The following is a 22,498-nucleotide window of genomic DNA, read 5'->3' as shown; positions in this document are numbered from 1 at the left end:
TGTGCAGTGGAAAGGCGGCTTTCGCCTACATTCTTGTGAAATGTAAAATACTTTGCTCCGGGTAAATTTTGCTGTACGTTTTAAATCCACTAGAGAGCACTGTCCATTCATTCATTTTTCTTCGGCTTAGTCCCTAATTTATCAGGGGTCCCCACAGCGGAATGAACCGCCAACTATTCCAGCATATATTTTACTTCCATTCATATGCAAACGATTGATTTTACTTTACCTTTATCTCTTTTATGGAAAATAAAATAAACTGACCACAGAAAGAAAAATTGTCCTTATAAAGATAGATATGTGCGGCAAACTTATGCAATTACATAAATAACAGAAGAAATGTTAAGTTCTTTTGTTGTATTTATTTTGTGGTATGCACAGAACTGCACGAAAATAAGCCTTTATTAGTCTATATGCCCCTGTAACTATTATAAGTGTGGAAAGGAAAAATCAAAAATCACCTTTTAAAACATGCTGGGTTTCACAAAATTCCTTTATGTTGTCAACACAAAACAAATCGATTAAGTTAACTTGATAATTTGTACAAATTGAAGTGGATTCAACATAAAACAATTAAGTTGTCCCAAAAACAACTTAAGAAATGTGTTGTTTTAACTTAGTAGTTTGAACAAGCAGCTAAAGTAATTTTTTGAGTGTTGTTGGTGCTGTTGTTGATCCCCTCAGGCACTCCATCGCCATCTCATAAACACTATGATAGTAATTGTGAAACAAACATTACTACTTTTTATACACATAAACTTATTCATTTAACAACATACTTTACCAATTTGCACATAACAGCTGCACATATAACATTGTATATAGTAATATACCTCTACATACACCCGTCAATTTGTATAGTTGCATTCACTACTTCTATTTTTAAAATATATTTATTATCTGTTTCTTGTCCTGTCTCTAATTGTTGCACTGAAGAAGCTCTGTCACGAAAATAAACTCCTTGCATGTGTGAATATACCTGGCAATAAAGCTCTTTCTGATTCTGACTCTTTAGCATTCATATCAACTAGAAACTGCTGTCAAACATATACTGAAGCATGTTTAGGGCTGAAGCATGTACTGTATTTCCAACCAGCATGTGTTCCTTGGATAGTGTTGTAAACAAAGCAGCTGCTCTGGTATTTAATACGGAACACTCTCAGAAATATACACAAATTTCAGTAAGCAGTATGTTTTCAAAAGCTGCATTTTGTACAGTTTAGGGACTAATATGTTGACTTTAGGTACTAATACACAACTTTGAGGTACCAATATTGACCTTTTAAATACAAAACCGGTGTGTGTGAGGCGCATGATGGGAGTTGTAGTTCGTAAATGTCGCGTGTGTGTAGTTCTCCAGCGATCCGCAGTAGCTAGATTACTGGTGACTATAACAGTAACAGAGGCTGCAATATCTGCTACCAGATCTGTTTTCAGTTGTCAGAAACCCATGTGAATATATACTATAATAATTTATAGAAAATACTATAGTATTTTTTAATCATACTGACACTGATAGCTCCAATAGAAATAGAGGCGTTGCTCAATCAGCTAAAATGCTGCTAGAATGGTTTTTATGTATGGGTGATGTATATTGCATCACCAAAAATAATTGAGGACATGTCCACGTATTGTGTGATAAGTCGATGTATTGATTATTGTGATGTATTGATTATCAATCTCTTTGCCTGTGACCTGACCACTCTTTTGCTTGACCCATATGTACCCATTCGCTCCTGTTAGCAACCTTTGCCTGTCTGACCATCCTCTGTTTAAAAAACCTGCAATTGGATCCTCAACATTGTCCACTTCCAAATCCCACATGACAGTTACTTCTTACCTTGCACCTTTTTGTTAACATTTACTATTACTTATTTAAGATATGCATTTTTACATTCTGATTCCAATACCTAGTTATTAAATCATTAAAATGAACATAATTAAATTAAATATTCTTACGAATAAAATATGTGTTCTCTGGAAGAGTGTACTTGCATTGTGATGATATTAAACTCCATGTACTTATGGCAATATATAATGAGTGGCATAAAATAGCCTTAAAATGACAATAATATTGTTTATCGTAATATATTTTGGTGCAATATATCATCCAACAAAAAAATAGATATTGTGACAGGCCTATCATTTAATCAAACTAATATCTTTTTTCTTTACTTTCAAACATTCAAAGAGCTTTTATTTTGGCTGGAGCAAAGAATCTACTCTATGTACAGATTTACAAACCTTCTCTTTACAAAGGAGAGGTATTTGTTGCATATTATATTTTCAATAGCACATTCTAAGAAAACGAAGCTGCTCTGAGACACTGAAAACACTGTTATCAAGAGCAGCTTACATGCCGAAGAAAAAAAAATCAGCGCTGCATATCCAATCAGACTCTTTACAATTTTATATTGTGTTCTCAGGTATTGTTAGAAGAAAAAAAAAGTGACTGGGCAAATGGTGAGTAACACACCATTTCATATACTCATCAACATCTATTTTTAACTCACATTTGGAACTTGACAAGTGTTAAATTTAGGCTGTGGTTGATTCTAAACTTCACAGGATCTGAAATGTTAAAAAAAAATTGCACATAAATTTAATAGCCTGTGTCTTCCCCATTTCCTCTTATTCAGCTCCAATGTCACTTGGTTATTTTTTTTATTAAATGCCTGATTAGGTGGCACGGTGGCTTAGTGGTAGCACTGTCGCCTCACAGCAAGAAGGTCGCTTGTTCGAATCCCAGCTGGAGCAGTTGGCATTTCTGTGTGGAGTTTGCATGTTCTGCCCATGTTGGCGTGGGTGTCCTCCGGGTGCTCCGGTTTCCCCCACAGTCCAAAGACATGTGCCATAGGGGAATTAAATATACTAAATTGGCTGTAGTGTTTGAGTGTGGGTGTTTTCCAGTACTGGGTTGTGGCTGGAAGTGTATCCACTGCGTAAAACATATGCTGGAATAGTTGGTGGTTCATTCCACTGTGGGACTAAGCCGAAGAAAAATGAATGAATGAATGAATGAATGCCTGATTAGTGACTAAAAGTTCCGCTCTATCGCTTGAGTAAAAACATGAGTAGGTTGGCGTGACTTTGACTACATTTTTAAGTCAGAGCACTGTGATTTTTTGATTGCTCTAAGCCTGCGAAACAACCAATCCATCCTGAGTATAATTAATGACAGCAGTATACAACTGCATAGTAGGAAGAATTCACAATAGAAACGCCATTTGCTAGATGATAAGAAAGAAGATGTTATAAAGACTGCAACAAACAAGTGTGGAAGATTCTAGTCGTTCTGAAGGAATTAATGCTAGTTTGTGGCATCTGGATATGCAATATTGACTGTGTGACTGCACACTTTAAACAGTTCATTTTAATAGCCGTTTAAAACTACAGTCATGCCTACAGTGTTCAGCATAGAGGAGTACAAATAAATATTTTTATCCTGTTCTCATTGAATATAGGTCATATATTTTGGTGCATTTGAACAAAACAGATTTATTAATAAGATATATTCATTAAAATAATATTTTAGTCACCAAACATCTTTAGAAATAGAAAGATAATACATTTAAATAGGCCTTTTTTATATAAGTTGTTAATGCTTCCAGATTTAAAAGAGTACCCCAACAATGACTGAAGCCACAAAAATTACAGTGTTCATTAAATGGCATTACATATTTTCAGCTGATTAATTTGTCAGTGGCCGAAAATTCGGTGCATCTCTAATATCACCACACTTTTAGATTCCCATTGTTGCACATTTCTGCTGTGTGATTGGCTCTTAAATCAATATAGAGTAAAAAATATATTTTATTTCTAGAAACATTTCAAATATTTTAGAGCAGTAAACATATTATCAGATAATAATTTACATGAATCATTGACTTCTGCAAAAACACAAGTTTCTTTACAATTTAAAACAACATTTTTGGAGATTTTTTCTGCTGAAGATACTGTTGTCCTAGAAATATATATATATATATATATATATATATATATATATATATATATATATATATATATATATATATATATATATATATATATATATATATATATATATAACAACATAAATCTTACACATACCTTAGGAACGATACAGTAGAAAATGTTGGTGGTTTTAAAACCTTAACTTTTCCAAACCACGGTATACCTTGAAAACGGTTATCGTCAAATGCCTATTGCAGTATACAACATACTTTGTAGAAATTCTGTGAATTAAACTGCACAACCCAAAAGAAACAATGCTGAACAAAAGGATAAGAGTTGACTCATTATAAAACAAAAATGACTGATTTTATTTTAGTTTACATTTTTGCATTTATGTAGAAAAAAGCTTGGTTATGGATGTGACGTCTGAAGTCTCTGTGACAGGTGTGAAATAAGCATTTGTGTGACTTGGGTGAATCAAATATAATTGTTTGAAAACACTGATAGGGACAATTTATGAGTATTTTTACAGTACTGTAAAATACAAGCCTAGACAAAAAAAAAAACCTAGAAAGGGTTTTGCTATTTTGATTAAAAAATATATTTTTTTCACTGAAGGTTGAAATTTGCATCGAATTGCTCTTTTTTATTCGTTTAATTACATGCAGTTTTTTTTTGTTTTATACAGTGTTTTTTTTCTTTCAAAAGCGAGTTAAATAATCATTTAGCATAATTATATATTTGTCTGGAGAAATTACATTTGTGTGCAATATATACATATTACCAAAAAGATTTAATTCCATTGGCCAATATATATAAATGAATGAAAAAAAAAATAATAATAATAATATATATATATATATATATATATATATATATATATATATATATATATATATATATATATATATATATATATATTAATCTTACATTGCTATATGAACTAAAAATAAATCATTTAATTAAAAACTGAAAATCTCCTGGACACATCTGACATTCATCTGCGCACATCCCATAAATCCAGATACTAGAATTGTATATCTTGATGTCATAAAATCACCAAGAAAGCCAGTAACCTTCAAATCAGGTTAAGAAGATGAGCTGATGTATAATTCACACTTTGACGCACACAAAAAAAAGCCCAGTAGACCTACATAACAAGCCTGCTCGCTTCTATTCAAACAAGATGCCATGAAATCTTCACTCAATAGAAAAAAAAAACCACTGACAGTTACAGTGTACAGCATTTCCTTTCGGATGCTGCCAGGCTTGACTCACACAGTCAAATAAACAAACAGAGCAAATAAAATTCAGTTTGCTTCTCCAAGTATGATAGGAATTTACAAGCGCTCCTTGTAACAGACGTAACAGATCCTTTAAGATCTGGGTCTGAGAGTCTTCAACACATTTCCCTCGTTCTGGTTTCCCTCCAGACTCTCCCTTATCAACTGACACAACGGCATCTGCTGCAATCGCTGTTGACAGTGACAAACAACCTTGATGAATTGGCTTCCCCTGTGAACAGCTTCCACAATTTGCCGGCATAATGCGGTGACAGAAAGACACTCTTTCACTAACTTGTTGCCGCGTTTTGAATGCTCGTATAATAGATTCGAGTTTCCCCCCGTGGAGTTTTGCATATGGGTAACTACTCAAAGACATCAAAAGTCTTAATTGCTGGTTGCTTTCAAACACTAATGCCTAGAGCAATGCTTGGTTAATATGCATAATACTAATTAAATGTGGTTACAGCGTAAACCTTAAGAGTGTGCCAGACCAGCCGATGTCCAGTGACTTACTATTGTCCATATGCAGTTGAAGTCAAAATGATAAGCTCTCCTGTGATTTGTTTTCTTTTCTTTTTTTAAATATTTCCCAAATGATGTTTAACAGAGCAAGGAATTTATTCACAGTATTTCCTTTAACATTTTATCTTATGGAAAAAAGTCTTATTTGTTTTATTTCGGCTAGAATAAAAGGAGTTTTTAATTTTTGTAAAGTCATTTTAAGGTCAATATTATTAGCCGCCTTAAGCTATATTTTTTCGATTGTCTACTAGGGTTGGGTCAATAGCCATCATGATTCTGAGCCGACATTGTGATCCTCCGCCCCACCCGTCGCAGCAGCAACCCACTCGTGAAAAATACACACTTGGGCCCTGTTTACACTAATACGTCGCAAGTTTGTCGACACCATTATAACGACACAGATCACTCTGCCTGTTCATGCCAGAGTCCCACAGAAAAAGTAATTGACAGGCGGTAACTTGTGCGTAACTTATCTTCATTTATTTATGATTTAGTTATGGGTAAAACAAAGGCCATGTGGGTCAGGTAGCTGAAACAGCAGGCTAAAAATAATTAATTAGTAATGAATTAATTAATTATTCATAAATAATTAATTTACCGCTTCCTACGACGATGATGCCATCGTTCATCGCGATGTTTCACATTAGACATCGTCGATTGGTCGATATCGCCCAACATAATTGTCTACAGAACAAACCATCATTATTAAATGACTTGACTAGTTACCCTTACTTGTCTAATTAACCTCGTAATTAAAAAAAACATAACTGGCAAACTATTATTCATATATTCAACAATGCCCATTTTTACCCACAGTAGGTGTTAATTTTGGCTCTGGTTAACACTGAGCTTTGCAGAATCTGACATAAGTTCTGAAATAAATAACAAATATATAGCCTCGTCCTTGAATGCAATGAGTAGGTTACACCACTGATGACGCTGGTTGCAGCAAAGTAAGAAGCACAGAAATCCAAAACAAAAGCATCTCACTGGGAGAAAAAACAAAACCTGCCTGTGGGGAAATTATATTGCAATGCTCTGTGCACATTGCGACACATCCAGTGAGTTGCACTAAAGCACATTCAGTATCCAAAACAGATAATCATGAATCTAGCAATGCCTTTTTATGTTGTTTGCTGATTGTGTTAAATGATGATGAGTGGTATTAAAGGGGTTTTTTATCACATATAGTGTAGCACATGCACAGAAACTCAATGACAGTACTGATAAAATCAAATATAAAATAAAACACATTTGCTGAATCAACCATGCAATTTTGACTTGATTCTACAATTCTTTGAACACGTTGCAACTTTCTTTTCATAGGACCTCCAAATTGCAAATGTACCAGGCTGAGATACTGAGCAAATTGACAAAATCCCAACAGCCATACATATGTCGCTGGTTATGTGATGAAGACATCTTAAAGGGCACCTATTTTGCCCCTTTTCAAGATTTTAGATAAGTCATTTGTGTCTCCAGAATGTGTCTGTAAAGTTTCAACTCAAAACACCCATCAGATTATTATCGTAATATTGTAATTTATTCAGAATATGGGCACATTGTAGCCATTTTTGTTGCCTGTGCCTTTAATGCAAAATTCACAAATCATGCAATATCCAGACCCCTTAGTTTTTAACGACATTTTTTTTGTGATTTTTTGCAATAAAAAATTACTGATTTTGCGCCGGTAATTCCCAGAAATTTGCGTACAATTCTGGGAAACCAAAAAATAAATAAATATATGAAAAAAAATTAAAAAAATAAAAATAATAAAATAATAAAATAATAATAATAATATATATATATATATATATATATATATATATATATATAAAAATGTAAAAACTTATACGTATTTAACATTTTAGGTAGCCTATGTTAGGTGTGCAATCTGAAACAATGACAATAGCTATAATTTTATCCACCTATTTTTATGTGAATTTGGGTATGCGCGTAAAAAAACGGTTGATGGAAACGCTAAGATGCGCATATATTTTGAAAATGTGCATAAAAAACAGGCGTATAACTGAATAGAATAAACATTTTATTCTTTTATCGCACAAATTCCGCATTTAAAAAGGTCATGTGATTTTGTTATAAGAGATCATGTGATGATAAAAAAATTGTGAATGGATAAACCACATTATAAGGCTGAGCTCATTATAAAACATCTAAAAAGTTGTTTTGGTCAGTCTAAAACGACTTAATCATTTCAGTACTAGTGTTATTATATTGTCAATGACCTCCAGAATCAATAGCATCTGTGCTCTGCGTCTCACGCCTTCAGATGCCACCGCACGTTCACTGCGTGTCAAGATTTCCTTCTGAGGCTCAAGTCATTTATTAAATGAAGAATGCACTCACGCAGCTTCTCCTACTGCAGCATATTCTGTTTTTACTGTTGATATTTGGCGCCAGTTATTCAGGAAGTGACGATTTTGTTCGCTTTGACTCATTGGATGGAAACGCTGCTTTATTCGCATATCTTTTATGCGATAGTCCAATTTTGCACATAAAATTAATTCGCATTTTTGGATGGAAACATAGCTAATGACACAAATCATAAAAATAAAGCTTCTTTATTTTGGTCTCTTGTCAAGACAAGATCTGAAACTGTAGGGATTAAGCCAAAGGAAAGTTGTATAACTCTTATTTTTATCCACGATCTTACCTTATCTCATATTTCACTCCCTGAAGCATCTGACATCATATCACACATTTGTTAGGGCTTCCCCTACCGTAACACACCTAAAACACGGATTGCCGTATGTTGAAAGAGTCACATACTGTACTTTAAGGTATAATTCACCAAGAAATGTCATTTTTGTCTTCATATAATGCTTTATTCGCGGTTGAGAAATCACACGTGACGTGAGCTGCTGAGTGTGATAGACGCGCGCTCGTCTACTTTAGTGAACAGAGCCTGCATAGGCTAAGTAACAGGTAATAAAGTTGTAAATAATATTCAGTTTGTGGCACAGAGTGATCGTTTGAGAGCCGCGTGCAAAGTATGAACAGCACTTAGCAGTGAAAATGAAACCGAAAGCTTGCACATCATTTATGATCATACCGCATTTTAGAGTTATGATTGCGACAAGCATTTGATGTTTTTTTTACATAGCGAACACACAGTTAAATGTTTACAGTGTCAGTATAACTACTCTAGCCTATATAATGTTGATTTTACCAGTGAATTAAATGGTCTAATAATGTTGTCAATGACAGATTGCAAGCATAGGCCTATATCTCAAACATAACTCAACATCAGACGTATTACAAGTAGAATAGAATTATTTATTGAAATCAGTAGACCTACACGTAATATTATTATTGTTGTTTTACCATATGTTTGAGAAAAAACAATAATAATTGCCGACTCATATAAGCTTTATTTTACATCTACATAATCGTGAAAAAATCGTGATCTTTATTTTAAGCACAAAAAAATAAAATAAATAAAAATCGCTATTCTCATTTTAGCCAGAATCGTGCAGCTCTACCATAGTGTATGAGTGTGAATGCGAGAATGTATGAAAAATATCTAGTAACATATTATGTCATCACGGCAGAGACAAAAGAAATTAGTTATTAAAATATTATGTTTAAATATGTGATGAAACAAAAAAAATGTCTCTCCACAGCACTTGGAGAATGGTTGAAAAAGAAATTAAATTTCACAGGAGGGCTAATAATTTTGTCTTCGCAGCGTCTGGAGGCACTAACAAAATATTGTGTAAGAAACTGTGTGCCAACAACATCCATTTAAAATTAATTAAAACAACACTGTTGGAGCTTAATGGCCTTTTCAACTGGAATGCTCAGATATTTTCTGAATTAATCCAATGAGCCTACTGTACTGTAGGATGTAAAATGTATTATTTTTAAAATGTTTGGAAAGGAATTCTGTATTTATTTAATAACCTGTTTGACTCCAAGCCTACAGATATTATTTACATCCCTGGCAAATTTTGACTCAAAGTTCAAATGTAATTTTGTTCAAATGTAAATAATAGCTGAGAAATAGGGCTGCGTGATATCGGGAAAAAATATACATTTCATTATTTTGTTATTCTGCGATATCTATTATGATATGAATAGCCTAAAATTACACCAGATGACTTGAATATCTCTATTTGGAAAGAATTTATCGTTTTAGATTGCATAAATTATAATAAACGATCTACAAGCATAGATAAATACAATAATGTAAAAGATACTAATTAAATACGCATTTTGTTTTCCGAAGAGTTTAACAGTATTCAGGTACAGTAATTAAATAATCAAATACAAAATAATACTGCATAGTCATTGTTGTATAAAAAATAAATCATTTTTAAAGTTACAAATGGTACAATTTCAACATTGCACACCCTGCGATGTGACTACTGAGAATGATCACATTGCAATATCGATGCTGAAATGATATATTATGCAGCTCTCCTGAATATTTGTTTTTTCACAATGATGCCTCTTGTACAGTACATCGTCTTACTATCTTTTAGGAGAAGCCTGTGTCATATCCGATGAAAAAAAAACTTACTGGTTGAATAAAAGCAGTGGTTCTCAATTTCGGTCCCCACCCTGCCTTGCACATTTTGTATGTCATCCTTACTTTACATTCAGATCATCAACTCGTTAACAGAGAGATCCATGAACTTATCCTTGTGTGTCAAATAAGAGAGACGCACAAAATGTGCAGGATGGGGAGTAGGGGTGGGGGGCAGAGTACCTGATTTGAGAACCACTAAATAAAAGTAACTTTAAGTCAGAATTATGTATGGGACGATAACCGTTTTTAAGGTATACCACGGTTTGGAAAACTCAAGGTTTTAAAACCGCCATCATTTTCTGTAATACTGTTCATAAGGTATGTGTAAGACTTTTTATTTATGTTTTTTTTGTTTGTTTTTTTGGACAACAGTATCTCCAGCAGAAAAGATATTCAAGACGCTGTTTCAAATTGTAAAGAAATCTGTGTTTTTGAAACCAAAAAAACACAGCAGAAGTCAAGGAATCATTTTTATGATTCAGCCTTACATGTTTACTGCTCTAAAAATTTAACAACACAAAATTCAAAATTAATTCATTGTTTGGATAAATAAATTTGTCATCTACACAAGCCACAACATACAAGTTAGGGCTGCACGATATATCGTTTCAGCATTGATATCGCAATGTGCTGTAGCCATGGGCTGGTTTAAGATTCTGACGGTCTGGAAACCTTTAATAAAAATATCACGCTTTCATGGTATTGTGATTACTGCTCTAAAATATGTTCTTTTTAAATGTCTGGGTAAAAAACAACACATTTTCCCCATTGAACACAATATATTTTATTTTGAGAAACATGTCAAATATTTTGGAGCAGTAAACATGTCACGCTAAATAATTCACATGAAACATTGACTTCTGCTGTCTTCATTAGTTTCTAAAACACAGATTTCTTTATAATTTAAAACAACATTGTTGGATATCTTTACTGCTAGAGATACTGATACTATAGGAAAGGTATAGTGGAACATTTTGGCGGTTTTAAAACCTTGACTTTTCCTAACTGCAGCAAAGCGGTTAATGTCCCATCACAATGTGATCATTCGCAATAGTCACATCGCCAGTAAACGCAATGTTAAGCCTGGATTATAATTGATCATTTGGCAAGTGTTTTTTTGAGGTCTGTGACTGTGTGAGGGTTTTTAAAGCATTCAGGCACAAGAAATTGTACCATTTGTAACTTTTTGTTACTGTTTGTAACTTTTTTTACCGTTTGTAATTAATTTTATTGATTTGTTTATGACATCACAGTGGCGCAGTGGGTAGCCTCACAGCAAGAAGGTTGCTGGTTCAAGCCTTGGCTGTGTCAGTTGACATTTCTGTATGGGGTTTGCATGTTCTCCCCGTCATTGTGTGGGTTTCCTCCGGGTGCTCCAGTTTCTCCCACAGTCCAAAGACATGCGGAACAGGTGAATTGGGTAAGCTAAATTGGCTATAGTGTGTGAATGAGTGTGTTTGGATGTTTCCCAGTGATGGGTTGCAGCTGGAAAGGCATACGCTGAGTAAATCATATGCTGGATAAGTTGGCAGTTCATTCCGCTGTGGTAACCCCAGATTAATAAAGGGACTAAGCCGAAAAGAAAATGAATGAATTGTTTTTAAAACAAAGACTACACATTATTATTTTACATTTGATTATTAAATCACTGTAAACCTGAATACTGTTCGACTCCACAGAAAACAATTAAATGATGTTTATTTAATTAGTTTCTTTTTCTGTGTTGAATTTTTCTATGCTTGTAGATTGTTTATTATATTTGATGCACACCCTTAATCATCCCAATCAATCCAAAATTACTAATTCTTACCAAGTAGTTCTTCAACTCAACTCATCAATCAAAATTGTATTAATGTAAATTATATCGCAGAATACAAAAACATTGCAATGTTAGATTTTTACAATATTGTGCAGCCCTAATACATGTTGACAGCATGTAAGTGACAGAATTGTCATTTTTGGTTAAACTATACCTCTAAAATTGCACCAAAAAACTGAACAGGGTGCCAATACTTTGAACCAAGAATGTAAAATCCACAAACTCAAGCCATTTGCACCCTGTCCTGCTTGGCTTTTTTCAGCACTGCCGAGATGTCATCCCACAAGACACTGCCTCAAAGTGAAGCCGAAACCCATCGGGCATCTAGAAGCAGCGCGTATTTCGTGGCTCTATTTCATTTTTCATAAATCCTGATCTGTTGCATTCATATCCCAGCAGGCAGCTATGAAATATGTACCAAGAGGTACCACTTGCTCCATTTTCTTGCCCCGTCTTCCACCTCAGCCAAATTACTGCTGAAGGCTCAGCGGGCAGAGCCTGGCGGCCGCAGATGTGTCTCATGTATAAAGAGACCTCCCTCGGATATCTGGGCAAGCAGTGTCTGAAGTGAAGGCTTTATGCAAACACACAGACAGCATCAGCAGTCAACACATTCATTATTCAGGAAAGAGTCTGTGCTGTTGTTTGTTGCCAGTGGTGTCTGTCCAACAAGGAGAGAACGGTCCGGAGGGACACAGCGAGGGAAGAGGTCAGCCAGGCATTAAAAAAGGTTGACCTTTATAAACACAGATTAAACTGTGATTCGGATTATACAAGGGTGCTTTTTAAACGGCAACGAAATCACGTTAAGTCATGCGCTCAATACAGATTCGGGATATGACTGTTAGGAGCTATACTTCCAACATGAGAAGGCTGAAAATAAAACGCGACTGAAAGATCAATATGAAATATCTGGCTGCTTTCAGACACCACATATCACCAAGGCATGAGTCGAATGCACAAAAGCCAAAAATGCTGTCTAGGTAGGCGACTAGTTAGGTTTTGCGACACACCCTGCAAGTCTTGAATGCAAATGACAAGCTGATAGAAGCTGCAAGATTCACGCACAGCCAAAAAGTACTATGGTAATACCATGGCACAGTGGTGCCGTCAATAAAAATGTAACTAGCTGCACGGTTATCCTGTAAACTATTAATGACATTATTTCCAAATATTGTTAATAGAGCATTTTTGGCATATACAATGAAGATGCATGATTAAATACATTTTTAGACAACACAATACAAATATTTTAACTTCAGAAGAGTAAAAAAAAAAACAGTATTTGGTGGAATAATCCTGGTTTTCACTCACAACAAATGTAATATTCTCATCAGTTGTAATTTTCTGAGGTAAAAAAAAGCTCTATAGCACAAAAAGTACTATGGTAATACCATGGCACAGTGCTGCCGTCAATAAAAATGTAACTAGCTGCACGGTTATCCTGTAAACTATTAATGACATTATTTCCAAATATTGTTAATAGAGCATTTTTGGCATATACAATAAAGATGCATGATTAAATACATGTTTAGACAACACAATACAAATATTTTACCTTCAGAAGAGTTAAATAAAAACAGCATTTGGTGCAATAATCCTGGTTTTCACTCACAGCAAATGTGCTATTTAATTTGAAATGTACAGGTATCGATTAATTTAAAATGTTATCACACCTATATAGGATAAAACAAATATCAGGACGTTTCTCAAACCCACAGCTGGACCGAATGTAAAAGTTATAACAGGGGAAAAGGCAGTTTTATGAATATTAAATAGCTTCATCCTTCTCACAATTTACACAAGAAGTACCACTGTATTTTCTTTATCTTAAACATGGTACTGACATGTTCTTGATATAACACGTACTATGGTAAAAATCACCACTGCACACTAGTGCAGTGCCACAGAACTGTTTTTAAGGATAAGATTGTGGCTGCCCCAAATACCATGGTGCTGACCGATTACCATATTCATATACCATGGTATTTATACTCTTCGCCTTAAGCGAGAGTGTCGCTAGTCAGAGATGCCCAGACTGGCCAATATTTCCCTATAGTTAATCTTACGTTACGTTCATTTGAACGGACACTTCTCTTAACGACTATACACCCTTATAGTTTTTCCAAACGAACAAAAAGCAGAGAGATAAAAGACACGACGCTTTTCAGACTTTACAGTCGAACTGTAAACATTAATTTAAGAAGGATTTTCGCTCTTACCTGCACGAGACTGTGATCTCTATTTTGGTGGCAGGCACGCTACTGTTTAACGGATCAAACTCCCCGATCGATGCCATTGCAGCTCCTCGGGAGTTTGAGATAAGTCTTCAAATCACTCCAAAATCTGGGTCTGACTCGTCTCGAGCGTCACAGGTGTAAAATAACACAGCAAACCGCCGCAGAAATGTGTCTGTCCTTACAATTCAGACGGAGCGAACATCATCATCAGTCGGCTTGAGTGTCTGACCCTCGCGCACCTGAGGAGAGCGCGCGGCCGCGAGCGATGCGCGCGCTTGATCGGCAGGTAGGAAGAGTGAGACTGGACCTCCTCTCGCCCTCCCTCCGAGCGGACACTCCGACGCCGCTTTGAAAACTTAAATTGAAAACATAAATTTTTAATATTACAGAAGCCATCCAATATTTATGACATGCGGTGTCAGATATGGATCTGAAACCTTTGGGGACGTTTAATCTATTGATGTGGGGGGAACGATTTTTTTTTTGATATATCCCGTTTTCCAAAACGCCCACGGCTTTTAAGATCCGGTTGAGCTGTGGTAAACGTCGATGTTGCGCAGTATAAATAGCAAATACTCAAGTATCCCCACAGCACCTTATATAAATGGACGATCGTGAGTCTGCTGATAAATCGGAAAGCACTGTGGCTTTGTTTCAAAATCTAGTGAGCTCCCTACACGGGGAGCATTTCTCTTTCAAATGTCTGATTTTACACGTCTGAGCTAATACGATGATCAAAACGCTGCCTACATTACTAAAAAAGTACATAAATATTATTTAACCATAATGATATAGAACACAAACATTGTAGGCAGCATGGATTGCGTTTCTGGGCTCAAATGTTTGATTTAAATACCTGAGTGCTGATGTGACGCTCCAAAATTCTGTCAACAAAAATACTGAAGTTATCTTTTAATAACATACGCAACTGAAAGGGTAATCACTGTGTTTTATATTAATAAACTAGTTACTGTCTTACCGATGAAGCAAAATCACTTTGTTTTGTCTCAACTTCTAGTAAGCTGCCTATATAAACATCAAATGTTCAATTTGAACATCCAATCTCTCATAAGATGCTGAAAAAACTACCAAAAATGTTATCTAAATTAACATATCATGGTATATGAAAATATTAGGTATGCAAAAGCATTATTTTGTTTTATATTAATAATTTAACTATTCTGCTAATAAATCCAAAACTACAAGGTGAGTTTCCAACATAAATAATATTTATTGGCATATTATACATATTAACACTTTTTATTTTATCTCCAAATCTAGTGAGCTGCTTTTTGGCATCTTGTGTTCAATTGAAGTATCTGATAGCACATAATGCGCAATAAACACTAATAAAAATACTTAGAAACACTTGAACGTAATGACATGAGCCACAAAAACTGTAATTATTCATTACACAAAAGCACTGTTATATTTAATAAAATAATAAATATTGTCCTGATTAATAATAAACCTACAGCACATGGGCAATGCATTATTGCTTTAAATGTCTATTGGAACAATCATTCACTATATCAAAGCTACTGTATATTAATGCAGTTTTTGAGAGAGGCATTTTATAATGCACTAATTATTAAAACAGCTATTTTGAAATAATTTTGCTCAAATGTGTGCATGACCTACCAAAACTGCTGTCTATTAACTATTTATTTTATTTTATTTAAAAAATTACAAATATTATCATTAGATAACATTTTCATACCATATTTGCTACAATTTGTTTATGAAAAGTTTGACTACTATAAAGACGTTCAATCTTTTAAAATGTTATAATGTTAATTTATATACAATTTAATATAATATAATATAATAAAATGTAATATAATATAATATACTCACCGGCCACTTTATTAGGTACAACTTACTAGTGCCGGGTTGGACCCCCTTTTACCCTCACAACTGCCTTAATCGTTCATGGCATAGATTCAACAAGCTACTCGAAATATTCCATTTCGCTCCATAATGACATAATAGCATCACGCAGTTGCTGCAGATTTGTTGGCTGCACATCTATTATGGCAATCTCACGTTTCACCACATCCCAAAGGTGCTCTATTGGATTGAGGGTCTGGTGACTGTGGAGGCCATTTGAGTACAGTGAACTCATTGTCATGTTCAGGCCGCGTTAACCGGCTGGAAGTAGCCATCAGAAGATGGGTACACTGTGGCCATAAAGGGATGGACATGGTCAGCAACAATACTCAGGTAGGCTGTGGTGTTGACACCATGCTCAATACTAATGGGCCCAAAGTGTGCCAAGAAAATATCCCCACACTACACCACCACCAGCAGCCTGAACCGTTGATACAAGGCAGGATGGATCCATTCTTTCATGCTGTTCATGCCAAATTCTGAGCCTACCATCTGAATGTCACAGCAGAAATCGAGACTCATCAGACCAGGCAACGTTTTTCAATCTTCTATTGACCAATTTTGTTGAGCCTGTGCAAATTGTAACCTCAGTTTTCTGTTTTAAGCTGATAGGAGTGACACCCGTTGTGGTCTTCTGCTGCTGTAGCCCATCTGCATCATGGTTGGGCATGTTGTGCATTCAGAGATGCTCTTCTGCATACCTCAGTTTTAATGAGTGGTTATTTAAGTTATCATTGCCTTTCTATCAGCTCGAACCAGTCTGGCCATTCTCCTCTGACTTCTGGCATCAACAAGGCATTAGCACCCACAGAACTAATGCTCACTGGATATTTTCTCTTTTTCAGACTATTCTCTATAAACCCGAGAGATGGTTGTGCGTGAAAATCCCAGTAGATGAGCAATTTCTGAAATTCTCAGACCAGCCCGGCTGGCACCAACAACCATGCCACGTTTAAAGTCACTTAAATCACCTTTCTTCCCCATTCTGATACTCGGTTTGAACTGCAGCAGATCGTCTTGACCATATGTACATGCCTAAATACATTGAGTTGCTGCCATGTGATTGGCTGAGTACAAATTTGCGTTAACAAGCAGTTGGACAGGTGTACCTAATAAAGTGGCCGGAGAGAATATAATATAATATAATATAATATAATATAATATAATATAATATAATATAATATAATATAATATAATATAATATAATATAATATATCCCATGATATCATTTTTAAATAAAAATTTGTACCATACTACTTGTTTCTGGGGGGGGGGGGGTGTAATTGAATCCCCTTTGGTCAATTTGATTCGAGTTTCCAGCCATCTCTGAAGTGACCAGACTTTTAACCTTAATTTTAATAAAACTCAGGTGCCCTGCGGGAAGACTGAATACCGTTATATCTTCTGGACGCTTTCCCTAACGTCTAGTGATGGGCCGGTATTGCTGTGGCGCTCCTCAATTGCTTTCGGGAGATGGCACATTCAACCTCTTGGTCAGAAAGAAAAGAAAGAGAGAGAGTGTGAATGGCCACAGGGGAGGAAAAAAAGGAAAAAGAGTTTGCATATACGTTTCTGTCTGGGCCAATGAGTGAGTCCTGGGATGAGAAGAAGCTCTCAGACGAAAACCGATCTACAGGGAAATTTAATTGTCCTTTGAGGTGAATCTCTGCTTAGCTTTCCAGTCACAAACTCCAAGCAAGAGATGGATTGGGAAACGGGGTGTGGGAGACTCTCATTACACCTGCATACAAAAGACCGCCTGTGTCCCGCCGTCCTTGAAATGCCAGAAACCTACAGCTTCGGAGACGAAATGAAAATACACAGCCAGGTACACAATATGCTCATTAGCGATGTGCCAGTCATGGTGGCAGTTCATGTATTGTTGTCGTAGAGGGGCAAAACACAGATATTAAACCAACAGGCGAGGAGAAGAAGACGTGACTAAATAAATTGTACCTGCCATGAGGATGCTCCATCATAGCCTGCTTGGGCAAAGGTGGCATCGCTGTCCTGAATCCTGAAAAGTGTTCAGGACTTGCTCAAAGACCTATGCTTTTTAAACCTTGATATGACGAATCTGATTAGACTGAAATGAAGAAACCAAAAAAACAGCAATGCCAAAACAATGAATCATAAAATCCAACGCAAAAAAAGTTGTGGTCAAAAGTATTGGCGCCCCTGGTTAATATGAGCAAAGAATGCTGTGAACATAAATCTGTTTGTTTATCCTTCATTCAAAAATGACAATACAAGTAAAATCTACAATTACAAGTGGCCAAAATTGGGCAGCACAAAGGGTCAGTAGTTAGCACTGTCACCTCACAGCAAGAAGATCACTGGTTTGAGCCCCAGCTGGATGAGTTGGCATTTCTGTGTGGAGTTTGCATGGTCTTCCCATGTTAGCGTGGGTTTCCCTGGGTGCTCCGGTTTCCCCCACAGTCCAAAGGCGTGCACTATAGGTGAATTGAACAAGCTAAATTGGTAGGTTATGAGTCTGAATGTGAGAGTGTATGTGTGTTTACTAGTACGGGTTGTGGCTGGAAGGGTATCCGCTGCATAAAACATATGCTAGATAAATTGGCAGTTCATTCAGCTGTGGCGACCCCTGATGAATAAAGGGACTACGCCAAAGGAAAATGAATTAATAAATTAAGTTGCCAAAATTATTGCCATTCCTTAAAAGATGATGAATGAAATATCTCTGACGTATGTTTCTGTTCAGGAACAAATGACTACATGTAAAGTCTAACTAATCTATGTTTTTGATGACTATAGTCTATTTTTGGTCTATTGTTAGATGTCTATTATAGATTCACTGAAAGCTCAAGTTTAGCCTTGCTTTAGCCAAGACTTCAGTGTTTGGAGGTCTAGTAAACACAAAATTGTTTTGTAGGATGTCATCAGATGTGACTTTTTTTGTTGTTGTTGTGAACATCTAATAGATGTCTAATAATTGACTAAAAACAGACTAATTATCAGATAAACAGGAATGAATGACTACATGTAGATCTAATCTGTGGTTTTGATGACTATAGTCTATTTTTGGACTAGTTTTAGACGTCTATTAGATATTCACTGTCAGCCCAAATTTGGCCTTGTTTTAGTCAAGATGTGTTTGGCGGTCTCTTAAACATAAAATTGCTTTGTGGGGTCTTGGAGGTGACTATTTATTTTATTTTAAGCTTAAAAGACGTCTAATAGATTCAAAAACACAGATGTCTTGGCTAAAGCAAGGCTAAATTTGGACTGTCACAGCGAATATCTAATAAATGTCTAATAATAGACCAAAGGTAGACTAATCATCAAATAGACAGGAATGAACGACTACATATTAAGTCTATCTAATCTGTGTATTGGAAGATCATAGTCTATTTTTGGACTATTTTTAGATGTCTACAGCAGTGTTTCCCAACCCTGTTCCTGAAGGCACACCAACAGTACACATTTTCAATGTCTCCCTAATCAAACACATCTGAATCACCTAATTAGAACATAAGAAGAGACTCCAAAACCTGAAGTTAGTTAGTCAGGTAAGGGAGACATCCAAAATATGTACTGTTGGTGTGCCTCCAGGAAAAGGGTTGGGAAACACTGGTCTACAGTATTAGATAATCACTGACAGCCCAAATATAGCCTTGCTTTAACCAAGATGTCTGTGTTTAGAGGTCTATTAAACACAAAATTGCTTTGTGGGGTCATCTTAGAGGTGACTTTTTTTCTTTTTTAAAATACGTCTAATAGACTTTAAAACAGAGATGTCTGGGCTAAAACAAGGCTAAATTCGGGCTGCCAGTGAATATCTAAAAGACGTCTAATAATAGACCAAAAATAGACTAATCATCAGATAGACAGGAATAATTGACTACATGTAAATCTAATCTGTGTATTTGATAACTATTGTCTATATTTGGTCTATTGTTAGACATCTAATAGATATTCACTGACAACCCAAATTTTGCCTTATTTTAGTCAAGACGTCAGTGTTTGGAGGTCTATTAATCACAAAATTGCTTTGTGGGATGTCAATTAATGGGATGGATGAAATATCTCTGACATATGTTTCTGTTCATTTTTACACCGTTAACGATTTTTGGAAATTACACAGTACTTAACTGTAATATGAACTATTTTACTGTAGAACAGTTAGTACATATAAAAAAGTCTGTGTATTTTATAGGAAAGATATCCAATATTGAAATATACAGCAAGATAAATGGTGCTGTAAATATAAATACAGTATTTTTGCTGTAATTGTTTTACAGTAAGTTACTGTAGATTCTACGGGGGATTGTTAACAGTGTACTTTTTATTTTAGCACACCAGGGTGAGTTCAGCCTTGGTTCTCGTATTCACAGAAGTATAAATATAAAAGACAAAGGCCAAATTCCATCATTCATCTATCATAATAAGTGATTCAAACAGAATATTTCTAATATGGAGCAAAACATGGTCACACTTTATTTTGATGGTCCGTTTGTTGAATTTAAGTTACATTGCATCTACATGCCAACTAACTGTCATTAGACTATAAGTAGACATGTACTTGCAACGTTTCTTATAGTCAGTTTGATGTCTGTTGAAGGAGCAGTATCACACCAAGCAGTCTAATACTCAAATGGACCATCAAAATAAAGTGTTACCCAAATGATTGCTCAGCTTCACAAAACAGTGGCTCTAAGACAAAAGATAAAGCATTAGAAATTCCCTTTCCACTATTAGATAAAAAATTAATAATCTCCAATGAAACTGAGATGTTCTGAATTGTCTTAAAATATCCCTCTGTGTTGTCGATGTAATCCACTGTATAAGGATTAGAGCTGGAAAACAGCAAAAAAAGTGTTGAGTCTAAGAAATCCTCAAAATGCCATGACCGCCCCTGACCTGAAACCTTTAGAAAATGAAGAGGAAAGAGCGCCAACATGGACCAGAGAACCTGAAGTATCTGGAGAGCTTCTGAGTGTGAAAAATGCTCTCTAATCTCTTTCCAGTTTTCCTCCAACCTCATTGGAAGCTACAAGATTTAAAGCTGCTATCTGATCAAATTGAGGTTGCAAAAAGCACAAATAAAGGGTGTCAATAATTTTGACATGTATTTCATAATGAGATCCCCTGACGCCCTTTTCAATTTTAATTAACAATTTACTTTGTGATTTTTTTTACAATGAATGATCAAATCATAAATAATACACTGCTAACCATTCCTGTGTAATTTACAGTACCATTTTGGCAGCAGTTTGCCAGTAATTTACTGTAAATAGAACTTACAGCAATACTGTATTAATATATACAGTGCAATTTTACTTAGATTTACTGTACTGTATATCTTTACTGTAAAATACACAGGATTAAGTCTACTCACCTGTAATATGTTCACACAATAACAAATAACTTGTTATTCATTGTTCGTTTATCTATTTACTGTTTAACAGTACAAATGGCAAATTACTGTATTTCTGTAGCCGGGTTTCACAGTTTCACACACTTTTTTCTGTATTAAAAGACATCTAATAGACTACAAACAGAGACGTCTTGGCTAAAACAAGGCTAAATTTGGCTGTCAGTGAACATCTAATAGATGTCTAATAATAGTCCAAAATTAGACTTATCATAAAATAGTCAGAAATGCATGACTACACACATAAAGTCTGTGTATTTGATAAGTCTATTTTTGGACAATTTTTAGATGTCTATTAGATATTCACTGACAGCCAAATTTAGCCTTGTTTTAGCCAAGATGTGTTTAGAGGTCTGTTAAACACAAAACTGCTTTGTGGGATGTCATCTTAGAGGTGACTTTTTTTTGTTTGTTTGCTTAAAAGACACCTAATAGATTTACAAACAGAGACATCTTTACTAAAACAAGGCTAAATTTAGGCTGTCAGTGAATATCTAATAGATGTCTAATAACAGTCCAAACGTAGACTAATCATCAGATTGACAGGAATGAATGACTACATGTAAAGTCTATCTAATCTATGTATTTGATGACTATAGTCTATTTTTGGACTATTTTTAGATGTCTATTAGATATTCACTGACAGCCCAAATTTAGCCTCGTTTTAGTCAAGATGTCTGTGTTTGGATGTTTATTAAACACAAACTTGCTTAGTGGGATGTCATCCTAGAGGTGACATTTGCAAAGCGACACCTTTTTTTCTTCTTCTTCAGAAAACGTAAAAAGAAATCTAGTTCTCCTCTGGCGTTTGTAAGTTTTCATTGTTCAAACAGTTCATTCAGACAATCTGTTTCTCCAGAT

General features: G+C 35.2%; 1 protein-coding gene across 1 annotated transcript in view; it reads right to left on the bottom strand.

The window, feature by feature from the left end:
- The window catches only part of cpne9 (copine family member IX), a 100,819-nt gene extending 86,179 nt beyond the window's left edge, over window positions 1-14,640 (bottom strand). The window contains exon 1 of the mRNA XM_056449133.1: window positions 14,335-14,640. Within this exon, the coding sequence (XP_056305108.1) occupies window positions 14,335-14,411 (77 nt within the window). The 5' untranslated portion in view covers window positions 14,412-14,640. The remainder of the gene's footprint in view (window positions 1-14,334) is intronic.
- Between the last annotated feature and the right edge of the window lie 7,858 nt (window positions 14,641-22,498).

Source organism: Danio aesculapii, chromosome 23 (genome assembly GCF_903798145.1).
Source record: "Danio aesculapii chromosome 23, fDanAes4.1, whole genome shotgun sequence".
NCBI classification, from domain to species: Eukaryota; Metazoa; Chordata; class Actinopteri; order Cypriniformes; family Danionidae; genus Danio; species Danio aesculapii.
The sequence above is the reverse complement of the archived record's forward strand: the minus strand, read 5'-3'. Positions and strand labels throughout refer to the sequence as shown.